This window comes from Talaromyces stipitatus, genomic scaffold (assembly GCF_000003125.1).
Source record: "Talaromyces stipitatus ATCC 10500 scf_1105507295487 genomic scaffold, whole genome shotgun sequence".
Lineage (NCBI taxonomy): Eukaryota > Fungi > Ascomycota > Eurotiomycetes > Eurotiales > Trichocomaceae > Talaromyces > Talaromyces stipitatus.
The window spans coordinates 958,941-973,741 of NW_002990120.1; the positions used below are offsets into that span (position 1 = coordinate 958,941).

Here is a 14,801-nt window from a genome sequence, read left to right on the forward strand (position 1 = left end):
CTAGCTCGTTACACGCGGCCAGGGGTTAGCCCTAAAGAAAGGGCAGCACGAGATCGAACATCGGAAAGGGGGTTCTGGTCCCTGGAATGTGGCACGACACACGGGCCTGGAAATATTCAATATTCATCAAGTTAGTCTACCACATATGACTGAAGAGAATGGCGTGTAACGTGATTATTGAAGAGTAGAAGTGGAGAATTCTCGCTTGTTTTATGAATCAACCGATAGACACGAACAAAAATGAAGCATGACATTCTATACTCATACATCAACTTTCGTCTAAAGGACTCAAGCGCATAGCAATGCATGCACATCAATACGAATGGAAAATATACCGAACCTTAACAGCGTGCAGCCTGCGCTTAAAAAGGAAAGAAATTCAATGATCGTCTCCGGAAATCCAGCAGGTACATTTCCGGCGAGATATCATTCGCTCATTTTATCTTCTGATAGGCACCCTTTGAATGAGGAATTCTAGCTAGAACAGATATAGGATAATGCGGATTTGAGAAGAGGCTAGGGAGTCTATTTGATCCTGTCAACGTAGGAGGCTTAGCTGTTCTATAGAGTTACCCAGGGGGGTCGAGAAAATGTGAGACTGTGAGACTTCGCTTCCTAGCTATGTGTAGGTCATTTGTGGAACGTGAAACGTGAAATACCAGACATTTATATACATAACCTGTCGAGGTTTCTATTCCTTCGACTTGATCTGAGTTATCCTCAGACAATGATATAACGAAGAAGAAGGACATTGAAACAGCGCGTTGTTCTTTCTTTTTTTTGTTAAAAGTCCTCTCATTCTTTTGCATTGCATTTGTCTGCCACTCGCTTGTGCATCGTTCTTTTTGTGCATGTCATAAGATACCCTCGCTTTTTCTCCTCTTGCATTTGGTCTTCTCTTCGAAGCGTACGATTATAGACTCACGAGTCATATCCAATCAACGAAACCATGTCGACCGGTGGATGTTTCTCACCGATAACAAAATGGCTCAAACCCATTTTCAGAAAGGATGATACCAACAGTCCAGGTAGAATCATTGAAATCGTTCGTGTGACCCAATCCATAAGTTAGCGAAGATCTTACTAACGCGCACGATCTGTATAGGGACCCCCGACAAATTTCAGAAAAGAAGAAATCGCAATACGGTTTATAGACGATGAGTAGGTTATTACCCTTCACTTCGAGAAGGATAGTCGATTCTGACAATTTTCAAGTCAGAGCACGCTACACCGCAACGATAGCCATGGAGTTATGGCTGAGAAGGAAGTCGCCCAGAACGCTGCGGTGGTACGACAAGCCTCTAAGAGGGACCAGCTAAGGAGACAGGTTCTCAGGCTGAGTGCAAAATTGACGACGTAATCGATAGTACCACCGACTATGAAATTTTGCGAGTGTATACTCCAGACTTCACACCAGAAACATCGGAATATCGCTGATACGGGATCTTTTGGCCGTCTTATCTTGTTGCTTTTGCTCGGATGTTGTACGATACGTGGAACGAGACTCCTTTGCTGCTGTTGTTGATAGTAATTTTCGAGGCTGGTCCTGTATTATATCATCATTTCTTGATGTATCATTAGTTTTAACATCAGTATCATCCAATTCGTCCAGAAATATTCTTTTCCTTGGTCTGTTGAGAGTAGAGGGTTTGGTAGATGTGGTGAATGTTTCCTTTTTGAATTCAGATTTTAGGTCTTTTGCGTGAACATGTTTCTGTTTGATAACGGCGTGTTGGGGATGTAAGGTGGTAGTACTCGTTCGTTGGTTCTCGAATGCAACTTCTCGACGTTTGACAGTGTTCTGCTGAGTTTTAGGCCTTATATTACCAACCTCCGGCGATTCTTTCTTGACAGTGTTCGTTCGCACACGGACTTTCGACTCTGGTAATGGATTCGGTCTACTCGACTTGGCCTCAACAATCTCCAGATCATCATCGTCTCCCGAAGAAGTCGCCTGTAACTCATCGTTACCTGCTGACTGCGCATCTTCCCTCCATAAAGACGACCCGGGCCTTGAAGAATTACTCGTAGGAGGCCTCGCCGTAACTTCCGACTCAAACCCAGCCGCCGCTCTAGTCTTTGACCTAATCCTCTCCAATCCCACAAGAGACTTATTCTTGCGCGGACTTGTCATAAAAGCATGCAACGAAGTTCCATACCACGGATCATCTTCACACTCTTCCTCCTCATCCCCAATTTCTTCGAGCCCACCATCCCCATCAGTATCGCTATCATTATCAGGCCTCCTCGACATCGGCTCCAACCCTTTCTTCTGCCTCTCTCGAAGCCGTTCAGCTTCCTTCCGTTTCAGCATCCTCTTACTCATCGCCGTCTTTCCATCCGTCGGTCTCTCCATATTTCGCAAGACGGACGCATTCAATTTCTTAGCTTGCTTTTTGCGACGGATGTATTCGGCGTGATGTAGATGGCGCGTGAATTGTTGTGCGATAGCGTAGAATTCGTCTTCGACCATGATGTACATGTCGTCGTTGTCGAAGCCGGGGATTATATATCTTTATACCATGGATTAGTTAGTGTTGAATGTTGGTAGGTTCATATTCACGTACTCTTCGGTGGGGGGAGATGCTATCGGTGATGTAGGCGGACTCCGGGCTTGACATTGTCAGAATCAGACCACGAAGAACATTAATAAACAAGAAAGGAATACTTACATGATCTTAAAAAATCAATATTTGTAGTATTCTGACCAGACTTCTGCTTCCCGCTGCGATCACCGCCATTATTGCTTGATACGCCTGGTGAAGGCGTCCGAAGACCAACACCAGTCCGTCGTCGAGTAGACGGTTGTACTTCAGCTACAGGGGTCGGAGTGCTGCGATCACGTTTTCCGCGAAGGTCGTCTTTTGTTAGCCATGGTAGTAAGCGTGGCATTAGGGATGTGTTGTTGTGGAGTATAAGTCTAGTTGCGCATTGTTATGGGTTAGATGTTGTTGCGATTGTCGATGACGTCCGCATCCGCATCGGAGTTATAAAAAGCGGTCGAGCCTTACATATTGTTAAGCACATAATTCTACAATTCAATTTAGTCATATCACACTGATATAGAATTTGCTGGGTATCTGATTTCTTTAATAACAAATAATTTATCTTTCATGTCATGACCAAAAAAATAACTCCCAAAACGCCATCCCATCGTAAATAGTTTCATGTACTTTCATTACTCTGTTCCATTCTGCTCTCTTTTACGCAATATGCAAAACGTAGAATATCATGCGACGACGCGAATCGACTCGACTCGACCGACTAGGCCTCTCCGGGACGTTTGCTATTGCAGCTAACAATCTTGACCTTATCCGCTTGCACAGTCGTCTGATTATCGAGTTTGAAAGTAACATCCTTGATCAGGAAAGTCCATACTTCATCGCAGAAACGGTATGTATCTAGGTGACCCTATCCCGATTGAAAGCATGTTAACAACTGCCCTCACGCCCTTAGATAGAAAAAAGAAAGGCACACCTTAAACGACAACCTAGCCCGAACATGCCCGGCTAATACCTCGGTAACGTAACGATCGAAATTCGACAGAATCTTCATCGCCAACTGTGGCTCGATTCGGCCTTCATTGATCAAATCATCGAGTGTATCTGTCAATGAGAGTCCGAGACTGTATCGTCACAAATCAAAGAAGTTAGTAACCATATACGTTAGCCCATAATTCCTACGGTGTTCTGAGTCAGGCAATGAAATGAGTTTGTGCCGAGTTGCAAGAAGTTATACCTGCTACCGCGATAGAGCTCGTAGTATGCTTGAGTGCTCATTCTTGCGGTTATTGTAGTCTTGAGGGTGATGGTGAAGGCTAAGTGGCGGTGTTTAAATAGTCTGGAGCCTGCCGAGTTCGAAGGTAGTGATCAGGTCACGTGAGCGGCTGATATAAGCAATGACACCTGAGGCAACAATCTCTTGGTACTGTGCCATTTAGTTATTGTTTGAATATTTCGAGTATCAATTTGAAAGATCCCAGAATATACGTATGATCCATCCCACTTTATATACCTAGGCTATAAGAGAACGCCAACCTCATACTAACACCGAACCCCCAACTCCTATATAGTATCTCGAATCTCTTCATCTCACTTGTGCTCACTGCTCTTCTCAATTCCCAATGACACCATTCTTAACGTAAAGGACGAGATAATTATCAAACCCTTCCAGCAACCATACCAGCAAGAACCCCAGCCCCAATCACACCTCCATCAGAAGCCTCCCGTAAAAACACAGACTTGCCACTCTTCTGAGGACCCGTGCGCATAATCATGCGATCGATATATGACTGACACGTTTCCTTGAAGTTGGGGTAATTTTGGATGATGCCTCCAGTGTAGGCGACGACCAATTCTTCGGGGCCGGATTGCCAGTCTGCTGGGGCTGGTGCGAGGACGGGTACGATGAGACCTCGTTGATTATTAGTATTGTTTCCGCTCGTTGTTGAGAGTGATTTCGCAGCTGCGGTTACGGCGGATGTAACTGCAGCTGAGAATTGGTTGTCTTGATATGTGGATGTGGTGGAGTTCAGAGAAGGATCTTCTTCGCCTAGGGGAGGTTGAGGTGAGTTTCGTGCACTGTCGTCTCGCAGTTGAATCTCTCGTGTGCATGCGAGGAGTCCCACGACTGCAGACGCAATCAGCCCTGCTGACCGTGTTTGAACAGCTCGGGCGATTTTCCGGAATGCGCCTGCTGTGTCTTTAGTCCACGACCATTCACTCGATTCCGGCGGAGGCAAGGACCGCGTCAGTTCCACTGCTAATTCCTGGTCTGATCGACTACGCGCAACTTTGTGGGAAATATAGGTTGTGGAGAGTGCATATTCCTGAACCAAATTGGCCGGCAACTCTTTCTTGGTGACTCCGAGTACGTTGGTAAGATAGTCGAAGAATATAATTCGTACGAGTTCGCCAACGTATCGTCCACCAGTCATATATTCAAAGGGCTGGAAACCAGGTCGAGAACATGCCCTGTCAAGTTCAATATCCCATTTCGTCTCAATGTTGAGCTCTTTCAGCGGAGCCGCTGCACCCGAGATTGTGATTTCTGTGTTGACTACTGTTTGCGTAGCCATAGGGTCTCTTGAACTGACCAGCTTAGCCTTGGATTCGTGTAAATCACTCAGTGACATGGGTATCGTCGCATTACAGCCCGTCCCCACGATGATAGCCATTGTAACACGGCTATTGGGTAATGACTTTACGCAGTAGGCCGACGAGACCAAAGTCGCAACGGTGTCATTGGTAATGGCGGCAATTTTCAATTTCGGAAGCGCATAGAGCTTCCGTCGTTTGGACGATGGCTCGTCGTCATCATTTCGTCTTGTATGCTTTTCATAACCTGAAAGGAGCATGTTGCGCAAATTCAGATCGGATGTGATTGCAAACCCTTTGCCCATTGGCATGAGCGTAGCCTCGTCCACTGATTCCTGCCTGTTTATCGTCAGCAACTAATCCTAGCAAAAATAAAAAAAAAATAAATGAAAAGATAAGAAAAGAAAAAAAGAAAGAAAGAAAGAAAAGAAAGAAAAGAAAGAAAAAAAAGTCGGGATGCATACATTATTGGAAAACTGAATGTAATGCCCATTTCCAATTCCTCCGGAATATCTCCCTTGGTAGCATCCGAAGAAAGACTGTCGGCTATAACTTCGGCGACGCAATCGCCTATCCACGAAAACAGGTCTTCTGCTTTGTCCTTCTTCAAATGTTCCTGGATGGGCCATGCTTTTTCCAGTGTCCGTCTCACACGCTGTCGTTGAGCCTTGCGGATCGTATCGCGTGACCTTTCCGAAGCACTGCCGGGACTTTTATCTGAATCCGCATCTTCACCCAACAGCTCAATAAACGCTACCCGTAGATTACTACCTCCAACATCAATCGCCAAATAACGCCCCACTTCCTCACCAGTCGGTAGTTGTGTCACAGGCGTCGGCAGGAACTGTTGATCAGATGTCAGAGCTAGATGTCGGTATACGTCCGAGAAGCGACGAGCTAGATTGTAGAGTCGCGATTCCTCTAGGACTAACGGTTTGAGGAACTCTTGTACAGGGTCCACGTTCAATTTGGGCTCTTCGGCGTGGGTATGTTCAGGCTCGGAGGCAACATCCTCGTCGTCAACGTCGTCTACTGTAGTTTGTTGGTCTAGGTCACGAGCGAACGTAGCGGCCGCCTCCGTCATGGTGCAGGAGATATGTCTGTATATACGTGTATGTATATAGGGTGGGCTGTCTGGAGAATGCGAACGAGCAACGGTCAAATCGGCATGCTTCGTAATTGAACGCTCTACCAAGATAGAACCTGATTAGTTAGCTCTCACGTTACGCAGAGAGTGCTGATGGGTAGGTACGGCGCACTGAATGCCCAACGTGCGGGTTCGGTCCGTGTCAAGGGAGACTCTCTGATCAAAGCAAGCCCTGACAAACAACTCCCTGTTACCCAATTGTATATTATCGCGTGACAGGACTGCGCGTATATAGCGTGTATGGACAGGGATATATGTTCTTCGAATGCGGACCGGAAGGTCGACGATGCTGACGGCTCTAGTAGCTGTAGCCGGTAAGCTAGGCTGATGTTGAACGCTGGTGTGGTGGGCAGATGACTCTTCTGCTCCTCCTCCCCCGCGATTATAGCACAACCGTTTCTCTTATTTATTTGATGCTGACTACCCAGTAACTGTACCAGGATAACTTGCTGAGTAGCGAATCCGACGTCCCGATGTAGAAGCCGAAACGAGGGAGATGGACGAGGGACCGTGGAGGACGGGGAGAGATATAGTAGCAATGCGACCACACGGGCACAAGGCTTGGGACCCGATGTGACGTCGGGAGAAGAGACGACGATGGTTCTCGGTCCAGAGTTGAGGGTCTCCAATGGTATTCGTCAATTATAAAGAGAGGGCCGCCAATAGATGATTGGGTGGGCAGACATGGTGGTTGTTGTAGAGTCACTACTGCTACGTGCCTGTATAGATGATAGTTATCGATGATCACCCCACCGTGAGACTTTACGAGTTGCTGCTTTACGTACTTCTCTTTCTTACGGGTTGTCTTTTAGGGAATATTCGTATTTATTCTCATCGCCCGAGCGTTATCTGTCTGGTAGTACGTACCTGGTTCCAATGCGAGAGGCTCAACCCGAGCCCTGGGTTCTTGGAACTACCTATACATAGTATACCGGAGGAGAAGCACAACTCCGCAATCCAGGTATAGCGCGGCCCAGAATCAATAATATGCTCGGCTTGAATTGTTGGGTAAATTAGTCTTGTTATCGTCGACTACGTATGAGTCACCTACTGCACAGACTGCAGACGCAGCAACGTCTGGAGTATGTTGTTCCACTTCCGCTTTCGGAGCTTCTCGTCTCCATTCATTCGTGTTATTTAGCAGCCGGGATGAGGATCTGATCGTCCATGTCATATGAGGCCGTACTCGAGTATTCACAGTTTCTGAAAGACCAATATAAATTAATATATCTCAATCGACCCCAATCCTGGCCCAGCTCCGAGACAGTAACATCGACCCGACACGTGTGGAGGGCGCGTGACAGATATCGATCGGGACCGTTGGCCTTGTAGATGGACCTTTGGCGATGGTTAATGCTCAGGTCTTGGATTGAAACGCCGGCTCGAATACTAGGATCGGCATGTTGCTTATGCGTAAAACGTTTGACCGGGATACTTTCTCAGTGCGTACTGTCAAGAGATAAACGGTAGTCCGTAGTCCGTACTCCGTAGTAGATGGCTGGACAGAGGATGACTCTGGCGATGTACCCTGGTCAGCCTGCTCGCGTGTCTCGACCTTTCGTGCAGCGCTTACTCCGGAATCGTCGGCGAAAAGGGCAAGAATACCGACATGATTCCGATTCGTCCCTAGTCTCAGCCTGAGACTATCGTGTCGAGACGAGGATGTTTCGTGTTGGCTTCTGCTTGGAGTGTATGAAATCGAGGCCCTTGTGGAGAGAGCCGATACCGGCTAATGCCTTGCTGCCTGAGGCATAAACATACACCCCGCCAATGACCTCCATACAATTTACTCCGTACAAGTTTTACCAGTTGATTCCACCGGAACTTATCCCAGTTACCCGATGGCTTGCGCCACGCGACTCGAGGCATGGTTTTTCAGAGTCTAGACTCAGTGCTACATGATCATCTCAGTTGCAAGAAGTTAAAAGAAAAGTTCTGGACAGAACTGTCCATATTCAAGGCTGGTGTTTTCTTCTGGAATCCCGGTCGTTGGAGAATGTGACTACGTATTTTGGATGAACCGGAGAAGTTTGCGTTGGCCTGTTATAGCGGAGGAAGGACTTTAAAGAGCCGTGAGGAGTTGAGATTCCGGGCACTAGGGTTAAGGCATTATGATAGCTAGGTTCCTGAAGCATAAGCACCAGCACTGCAAACGAGTATGACATGCCATGTGCATCCTACGCAAACTTGATGCCGGTGCTTCTGTTAGTATTTCTATTTCCGGAATCAAAAAGAGATGGACTTGCTATCCACCGTGGAATGAGATACGATGGAAGACAGGTGACTTGCAACATTCTGCTCTTGCAGGGATCGACAAAGAGTGGATTCAAATGATATGTCGAGATTCGAGAAAGAAAGGACAGATGTAATTATTTTCGAGCGAAACGCTTCTGTTGGTGTTCTTCTGGTTTTCCTTTCCTGCATCGACTTCCAAATCCAAGTATCATTAGATCAAGCGTGTGAAAGGCGGCTCTCTTGGTCGACATTCAGAGATAATTTGTACGCCTCTCGAATAACTGTCGCTCACTGTTTCTAACTTCAATATTCGGTCATTGATTCGCATGTGTGTCTCCTTTGGGACCAGGGTTGCGATGATGCGGACGCTTTGGTGGCTCTCTTTTACAATCCTTACCTGCCAGGAAATACCACTGCCAACGATAAACCAATTCTGGCGGGTGCATGCACAATCAGATCCCGTAGATGATGTTTCAGTTGCAGAGAGCAGTGTCAAGTTGTAGAAGTAAACCGCGAACAACCGAATTTATGTTCAAGATTCGCGCTTAACCCATTCAAGCTAGCGCATCTCTCGGCCGCGGAGGAGGATCCCAAGTCGGACGGTAACGTCAACCCATCCCTAACCATCATCAAGCATCAGATATACTATGCACCATGCCTCCTACAGCATACCAAGTTTACCAAGACCTTGAGCGAGAGGAGCAATTTGCTCCTCAAGAAGGCAAGACCCATCGGTCCTATTCATCATGGCGCGAGCGCGCCATGAACCGCAATTTGCGCCGCGGTCTTGCTATAATCGGAGCCTGCTGGCTCGTGTATATTATATGGCTAAACCGTCTATATGCAGCAGCCTTACTGCCGGGTTCTTCGAATAATCGTGCCAATGTTGCAGGTCAGCAGACGGAAGGGAAGACGGTACCCCTGGACGTACACATTATGAGCAAATGTCCCGATGCAAAGGACTGCTTGCAGAAGTTGATTCTACCTGCGATGGAAAGGATCAGTGACAAGGTCAATTTTCAACTCTCGTTTATTGGAAGGTATGAATCGACTCGTCCTCTTTGTTCTAGTTTCAATATTAACTTCTTCCAGTGTATCCAATACCACTTCCGATGTGGAATGCAAACACGGCCCAACTGAATGCATCGGTAACATGCTCATGCTCTGTGCCGCCAATCTTCCGTTTCCCACGAGCCAAGTATCAACCACTCCCCGGACACCCGTCATCCGCTCTCTCGGCTTTGCAAACTGCCTCATTGACGATTACCCAGAGATCCCGTCCCGACCTCTAGTACAAAACTGTGCGCTAGAGCATGGACTCGACTTTGAGGCTATAAACGCTTGCGCAAGTCGCGAGGATGACGGTTTTGAGAACCCCGGAGATCCGACTTCTGAAGACCCAAGTGGCATTGCTTTGCTGCGCAAGAGCGTACGTCACACCCAAGATGTCGGGGTTACGAAGAGTTGTACTGTGAGACTTGATGAGACTGTCTGGTGCATTCGAGACGGCGGGAAATGGAAAGATTGCGCTCATGGTAGTGATGTATCGACTTTTGTGGATGAAGTCGAGAGATTATGGAAGGAGAGGAATTAGCAGGCGCGCGCGCTCGTCATTCTTCAACTCTTCTATGCTTCATGATTTTCTGGTCATGGCCACTGGCTCACACACATTGGGCAAGGCCTGAAAATTTCCTTAAACTTTGACTACCCTGATACTGATACCCCTCGTTTGATAATTATACTAATCAATATGCACTGCCTCTCAACAAGGACCAGTTTTCAAGAACCAACTGATGAATATTATACTTTTCCATTAAGGCTTACCTCCATAGCTCGTAATTGCATTGCCCAGATGACCAAAGACACAAAGAGGCCATCTCATTTGACAATGTTTCGTTCTTCCAAAATAGACAAGCTAGGTGATGGATGAGGACAAACGACATCATGCTTGTTCACCTAATCACCTGCACTTCTTTATTTTTGATCGTCTCAGCCTTTCAATTCTTTCTCTGCTTTCTCTTCTTTCTCTTTGACTGTTTCTCATCTTGTCAAACACTTTTTTCATCATCCCCCTCCTCTTCCTTTTCACTTTCTCTGTTCAGTTTTCAGTGTTTTGACTTACTGATTCGGAGTCAATCAGAGAGTTGCAGTTAACCCCCTGCCTTTGAGAACAGAGTGTGATTAAGACTTTTCCTGATGATTGTCTGATTGCTACTTCACAATTCTAACAAAGCTCTAATTATTGTCCAAATCACTCAACTGAAATCCCTACAAAACATCCAAAATGACCATCTATCCACACCATCAGTCTAGTAACTCAAGTCCACTGGACTATGTCGACGCCCTGGTCTCTGAGTACGAATCGCTCAAAGAACCAAGTGACGGTCTATGCTACATACGCGGTAGTCCCAAACTCTACTCGTCTTTCTGCGACCTCATCAAACACCACATCGGTCTGATTATGAGTCGCCCCAAGGCTATCGAAGATGGTTACGTTACTGTCTATGACAAGTGTCTGTTGGAGCTGTGTCGCAATGGCAAAGACGTAGACAATCTAGCTGGTCAAGAGTTCTACATTCGAGAGTTTATGGGAATTGATCCAGACTCGCGCCTGCAGAGTTATGTCGAGGATATGATTGATCGCGAGGTTTCGGTTACGGATGACCTATTGCGATGTCCGTCTTGACTTTCCTTCTATGTTCTCTGGGCTTGTCTTTGGCTGACACTTTTTAATTCATTTATCAGCTTACCGGTCGCGCTCCGAGTCTCAGCACCAACAAATCAAGGAGGAAGTGAAGACCAATACAGTGACGAAGTCTGAAGCGACTCCTTCTCAGAATCTCCCGTTCAGCGAGACAGTCTTCGCCGCTTATGCAACAGTCTTTCATCCAAATATGAGCATAAACGCAAACATCAACCGCATGCTACACACTTACTTCAAGGCCAAGAGCGATTTCTACGCCTTACACGAATCAGCCAGAGACAGAGATGACCCCAAACTCGCCGATGCAGCAAAGTTCCTACGTGACAGCGCCGAGAATGCACTTAGCTACCTGCAGGCCCAGGGGATTCTGTCACTGTGCGATAGCAGCTTGGTAATGGAACTTCAAACCGTGTTTGGTTTTGCGAAGAGCAAGGCGATTGAATTTCTCGGTGGAAGGAAGCGGCGATTCGAGATTGAGAGCTTTTATAGGGATGGCGGTAGCGGCAGCATCAAGAGTAACAGCCGGGTGCTGGGGCCTGAGAGACCCCTGAAACCTAGAAAACGCCATGCCATTGATCGCTACTCTGGTGCGTATGCTGATTATTCATGGCATCCGTATGCTCAGTATGAGACCTCCCGTACTGTACGACGTCGTTCGAGTTGAGTTGAAAGTGATGAGAGTGTGTGTCAGATATTGTGAGGGCTTTGAATGTCTTTGATGAGAGTTACAAACTAAGACTGGAGGTTGGTATTGGTTTAATGATGTGTTTCGTGCTCAAGCAAGTGTAGATAGTGACTTTTGTCCTTCAGACGAGATGGGCTAGTTGAAGACGAGGATTGTTGGATGGAAAAGCTTCCATGTCAGTATGGTTGTCATCTGATATCAATGACTCCGCATTATTACCAAAGCTGTTAGAGTTATACTTGCCTGATCATAGCCTATGCTGTATAGACTACTAAATTACACGTAGGCAGTTTTGTAAATCATGTTGACCACTCTTCAACCCTAAAACAGGGTTAGGGTTCTAATCTTATCCAACAGATAAATCGTGCGGAGACACGTGATGCCAGGAGGGAAACAACTTCTTCCTGATTTCATTCTACAATCTATTTGCAACATCATTCACTTATTCCTTAGTGTATTATTAAATCTATACATCTAATTCAATCCATGGATTTAACTTGACTATCCAGCAATGAACCACCCATTCACGGTCAGACTGGTTCATCAGCCTTACTGAAAAGCACCAACAATGGCCTCCCATCTTGATCCTCATCGTCCTGCCGCTCAATCCGATAGCTCGTCGTTCTCCTCGAACTTTGTCGACGTATCACCTCCGTCTTTGGGGGATACGGCCTCGTCGATTCACTCCTCGAATTCCCAGCTACCGTTCACGCCGGATATCAGTAGTCATAATAGCTCTGAAAGTGGGAATGAGCAATTGAATACCTCCGCTTCAACTGTTGGTCGCCCGCAGCTTGGATCGGTGGGATACCCTCGATTACAGACGCAGCTTGGTCATGGAAATGCGCAAGACAATGTCGAAGGCGGAGACGGAGGAGCGCAGTTGGCCGCTGAGACACAAAAATTCATAAGCGTCACTGATGGCTACGATGAGGAAGGATATGACTCTGAATTGGAATATAAGAACCGGCATCGAATGAGAAGACAAAGTACCATGGGCACAGGCACCAATGGCGAGTATACGGCTGAAGAAGAGAAAGAAGTGGTGAAGAGACTGGATAGGAGGTTGGTGTTATTTTTGGCTTTATTATATATGCTATCTTTCTTGGATAGGTCAAGTAATTCCCCATTTTTCTTTGTTCTGTGTGATAAATACATGCTGATACGTAAATAGATATCGGAAACGCCAAAATTGCAGGTCTATCAGACGATCTCGGGCTATCATCTTCGCAATATGAATGGCTTCTAACATCTTTTTACATCACATATATCGCCTTTGAATGGATGGCTTTAATGTATAAAATGGTCCCTGCACACACCTACATCTCCTTGTGTGTCTATGGATGGGGCATACTAGCATCCTGTCAAGCATTGACGAGGAACTTCTGGGACATGCTCATCATCCGAGCATTGCTAGGTGTGTCCGAAGCTGCCTTCGGGCCCGGCGCACCATTTTACTTGTCTTTCTTTTACAAACGCGAAGAGCTCGCATATCGTACCGCACTCTTCATATCTGCGGCACCACTTGCTACTTCATTCGCAAGTAGTCTGGCATGGTTAATTGTCAAACTGAGTAGCAGCATACCGATTGCACCATGGCGGTCACTGTTTTTGATAGAAGGGTTTCCGAGTTTGATTGCAGCAGTTTTTGCTTGGATCTTGATACCGGATTCGCCAGGGAAAGCAAGCTTTTTGACGCCTCGCCAGAGAAAGGTTGCTAGGTTGCGATTGCAGTCGAAGAATAAGGTTGAAAGACATAATGCGCCGTCTGCGGCAACAGAAAAATTCAATTGGAAGGCCGTGGTTGAGACGTTGTGCGATCCGACGGCGTATCTAATAGCTGTATGTGTCTGTCTCGTTGCTCGTTTCTCGCATACTAACGAATATAGTTTATGTTTCTCGGCTGCAATGTGGCATTTAGCTCAATGCCCGTTTTCCTTCCAACTATCATTAACAAGTATGTCCCAAGACTACCGCAAGAGGACGTGAGGCTAATTCATCTAGCATGGGATACTCTTCCATAGCTTCGCAGGCTCTTTCAGCACCTCCATTCCTGGTAGCGTTCGGAGTAGTCCTTGTAACTGCATCATTATCCGACCGCTCTCGCACGCGAAGTCCATACCTGGTCTTCCATGCTTTGATATCTGCAACAGCCTACCTCATCATTGGCCTAACGGGATATCTCCACTCATACATGCCTACTTCGGTTCACACTATGATCCGATATCTATGTATATACCCCGCTACATCCGGCTTCTTCTCCGCAGTCACAATCATCATAACCTGGAGCATGGACAACCGCACCGCCCAAGAAGGCAAAGGCAGCAGCGTTGCCATACTAAATATCATCGGACAGTGCGGTCCGCTGGTAGGCACCAGACTCTACCCGGATAGCGACAAGCCGTGGTTTGTGCGTGGCATGTTAACGTGTGCTTCGTTCATGTTGATAGTCGCTGTACTGGCGTTCTCCTTGCGATTGGTATTGTTACGCAGGAATCGGAGAATTGCAGAGAAGAGGGATCAGATGGGCATCGAAATGGCTGAAGGGGAGGGACTGATAGATCGTGGTCGAGATGGGTTGGGAACCCAGGATGAAATGTTTACATATATTGTATAATATCACCTTCTAAATTTATGTGCAAGGCCGCTCCACTATGCAGGTAATTTGAGACCTAAGTTTCAAACACAGATCATTCAGAATGCCCATTTTCAGTGACTCGTTTTTAGAATTAGCCTCTACCATATAAACCAGGTACGGAGATATCAAGCTCAAACATTTTCCAGCATACGATGCATGATCTACCTAGCAAGAGGACAATTATATCGTAGTACGACATATCTATCAAAGTCACGTGTGATATTCGCTAGTTTCATAACTAAATTCGTTTCGCCTATTGCCCGTCTGCAAGAAAATCCAAATATTTCACAAACAAC

At 46.5% G+C, this 14,801-nt stretch overlaps 6 protein-coding genes across 6 annotated transcripts, besides 1 other annotated feature; 3 read left to right on the forward strand and 3 right to left on the reverse strand.

Annotated features, from left to right (window-relative positions):
* Positions 1-1,408: 1,408 nt before the first annotated feature.
* TSTA_055540 (uncharacterized protein) lies at positions 1,409-2,938 on the reverse strand (the record flags this gene model as incomplete). Its single annotated transcript, XM_002487118.1, has 3 exons — positions 2,673-2,938; positions 2,568-2,613; positions 1,409-2,513 (listed from the first exon to the last, which is right to left on the reverse strand). The coding sequence occupies exons 1-3, from the start codon at positions 2,890-2,892 to the stop codon at positions 1,409-1,411; spliced, it is 1,371 nt and encodes a 456-aa protein (XP_002487163.1). The 5' UTR covers positions 2,893-2,938.
* Positions 2,939-3,048: 110 nt separating this feature from the next.
* TSTA_055550 (transcription initiation factor iia small chain) lies at positions 3,049-3,806 on the reverse strand. The gene is made up of 3 exons (XM_002487119.1): positions 3,739-3,806; positions 3,478-3,625; positions 3,049-3,411 (listed from the first exon to the last, which is right to left on the reverse strand). The coding sequence occupies exons 1-3, from the start codon at positions 3,777-3,779 to the stop codon at positions 3,265-3,267; spliced, it is 336 nt and encodes a 111-aa protein (XP_002487164.1). The 5' UTR covers positions 3,780-3,806; the 3' UTR covers positions 3,049-3,264.
* Positions 3,807-4,013: 207 nt separating this feature from the next.
* On the reverse strand, positions 4,014-6,180 carry TSTA_055560 (hexokinase family protein XprF, putative; the record flags this gene model as incomplete). Its single annotated transcript, XM_002487120.1, has 2 exons — positions 4,014-5,435; positions 5,561-6,180. 2 exons carry the CDS (start codon positions 6,178-6,180, stop codon positions 4,160-4,162), a joined length of 1,896 nt encoding a protein of 631 aa, XP_002487165.1. The 3' UTR covers positions 4,014-4,159.
* Positions 5,464-5,546: a sequence feature (A-rich).
* Positions 6,181-9,103: 2,923 nt separating the features above from the next.
* Positions 9,104-10,259, forward strand: TSTA_055570 (uncharacterized protein). Its single transcript, XM_002487121.1, has 2 exons — positions 9,104-9,518; positions 9,571-10,259. Exons 1-2 carry the CDS (start codon positions 9,133-9,135, stop codon positions 10,070-10,072), a joined length of 888 nt encoding a protein of 295 aa, XP_002487166.1. The 5' UTR covers positions 9,104-9,132; the 3' UTR covers positions 10,073-10,259.
* Positions 10,260-10,762: 503 nt separating this feature from the next.
* TSTA_055580 (uncharacterized protein) lies at positions 10,763-11,846 on the forward strand (the record flags this gene model as incomplete). The annotated part of the gene is made up of 2 exons (XM_002487122.1): positions 10,763-11,153; positions 11,224-11,846. 2 exons carry the CDS (start codon positions 10,763-10,765, stop codon positions 11,844-11,846), a joined length of 1,014 nt encoding a protein of 337 aa, XP_002487167.1.
* Positions 11,847-12,435: 589 nt separating this feature from the next.
* Positions 12,436-14,502, forward strand: TSTA_055590 (MFS transporter, putative; the record flags this gene model as incomplete). Its single annotated transcript, XM_002487123.1, has 4 exons — positions 12,436-12,985; positions 13,042-13,709; positions 13,757-13,824; positions 13,872-14,502. 4 exons carry the CDS (start codon positions 12,436-12,438, stop codon positions 14,482-14,484), a joined length of 1,899 nt encoding a protein of 632 aa, XP_002487168.1. The 3' UTR covers positions 14,485-14,502.
* Between the last annotated feature and the right edge of the window lie 299 nt (positions 14,503-14,801).

What these genes read in the sequence shown, in the direction of transcription:
- TSTA_055570 (XM_002487121.1), top strand. Translation starts at nt 9,133, where the DNA reads ATGCCTCCTACAGCATACCAAGTTTACCAAGACCTTGAGCGAGAGGAG. An exon ending in CAACTCTCGTTTATTGGAAG is followed by an intron (nt 9,519 to 9,570) that starts GTATGAATCGAC and finishes AACTTCTTCCAG; the next exon opens with TGTATCCAATACCACTTCCG.
- TSTA_055550 (XM_002487119.1), bottom strand. Translation starts at nt 3,779, where the DNA reads ATGAGCACTCAAGCATACTACGAGCTCTATCGCGGTAGCAG. An exon ending in GAGCTCTATCGCGGTAGCAG is followed by an intron (nt 3,626 to 3,738) that starts GTATAACTTCTT and finishes GTGACGATACAG; the next exon opens with TCTCGGACTCTCATTGACAG. An exon ending in GGGCTAGGTTGTCGTTTAAG is followed by an intron (nt 3,412 to 3,477) that starts GTGTGCCTTTCT and finishes CAATCGGGATAG; the next exon opens with GGTCACCTAGATACATACCG.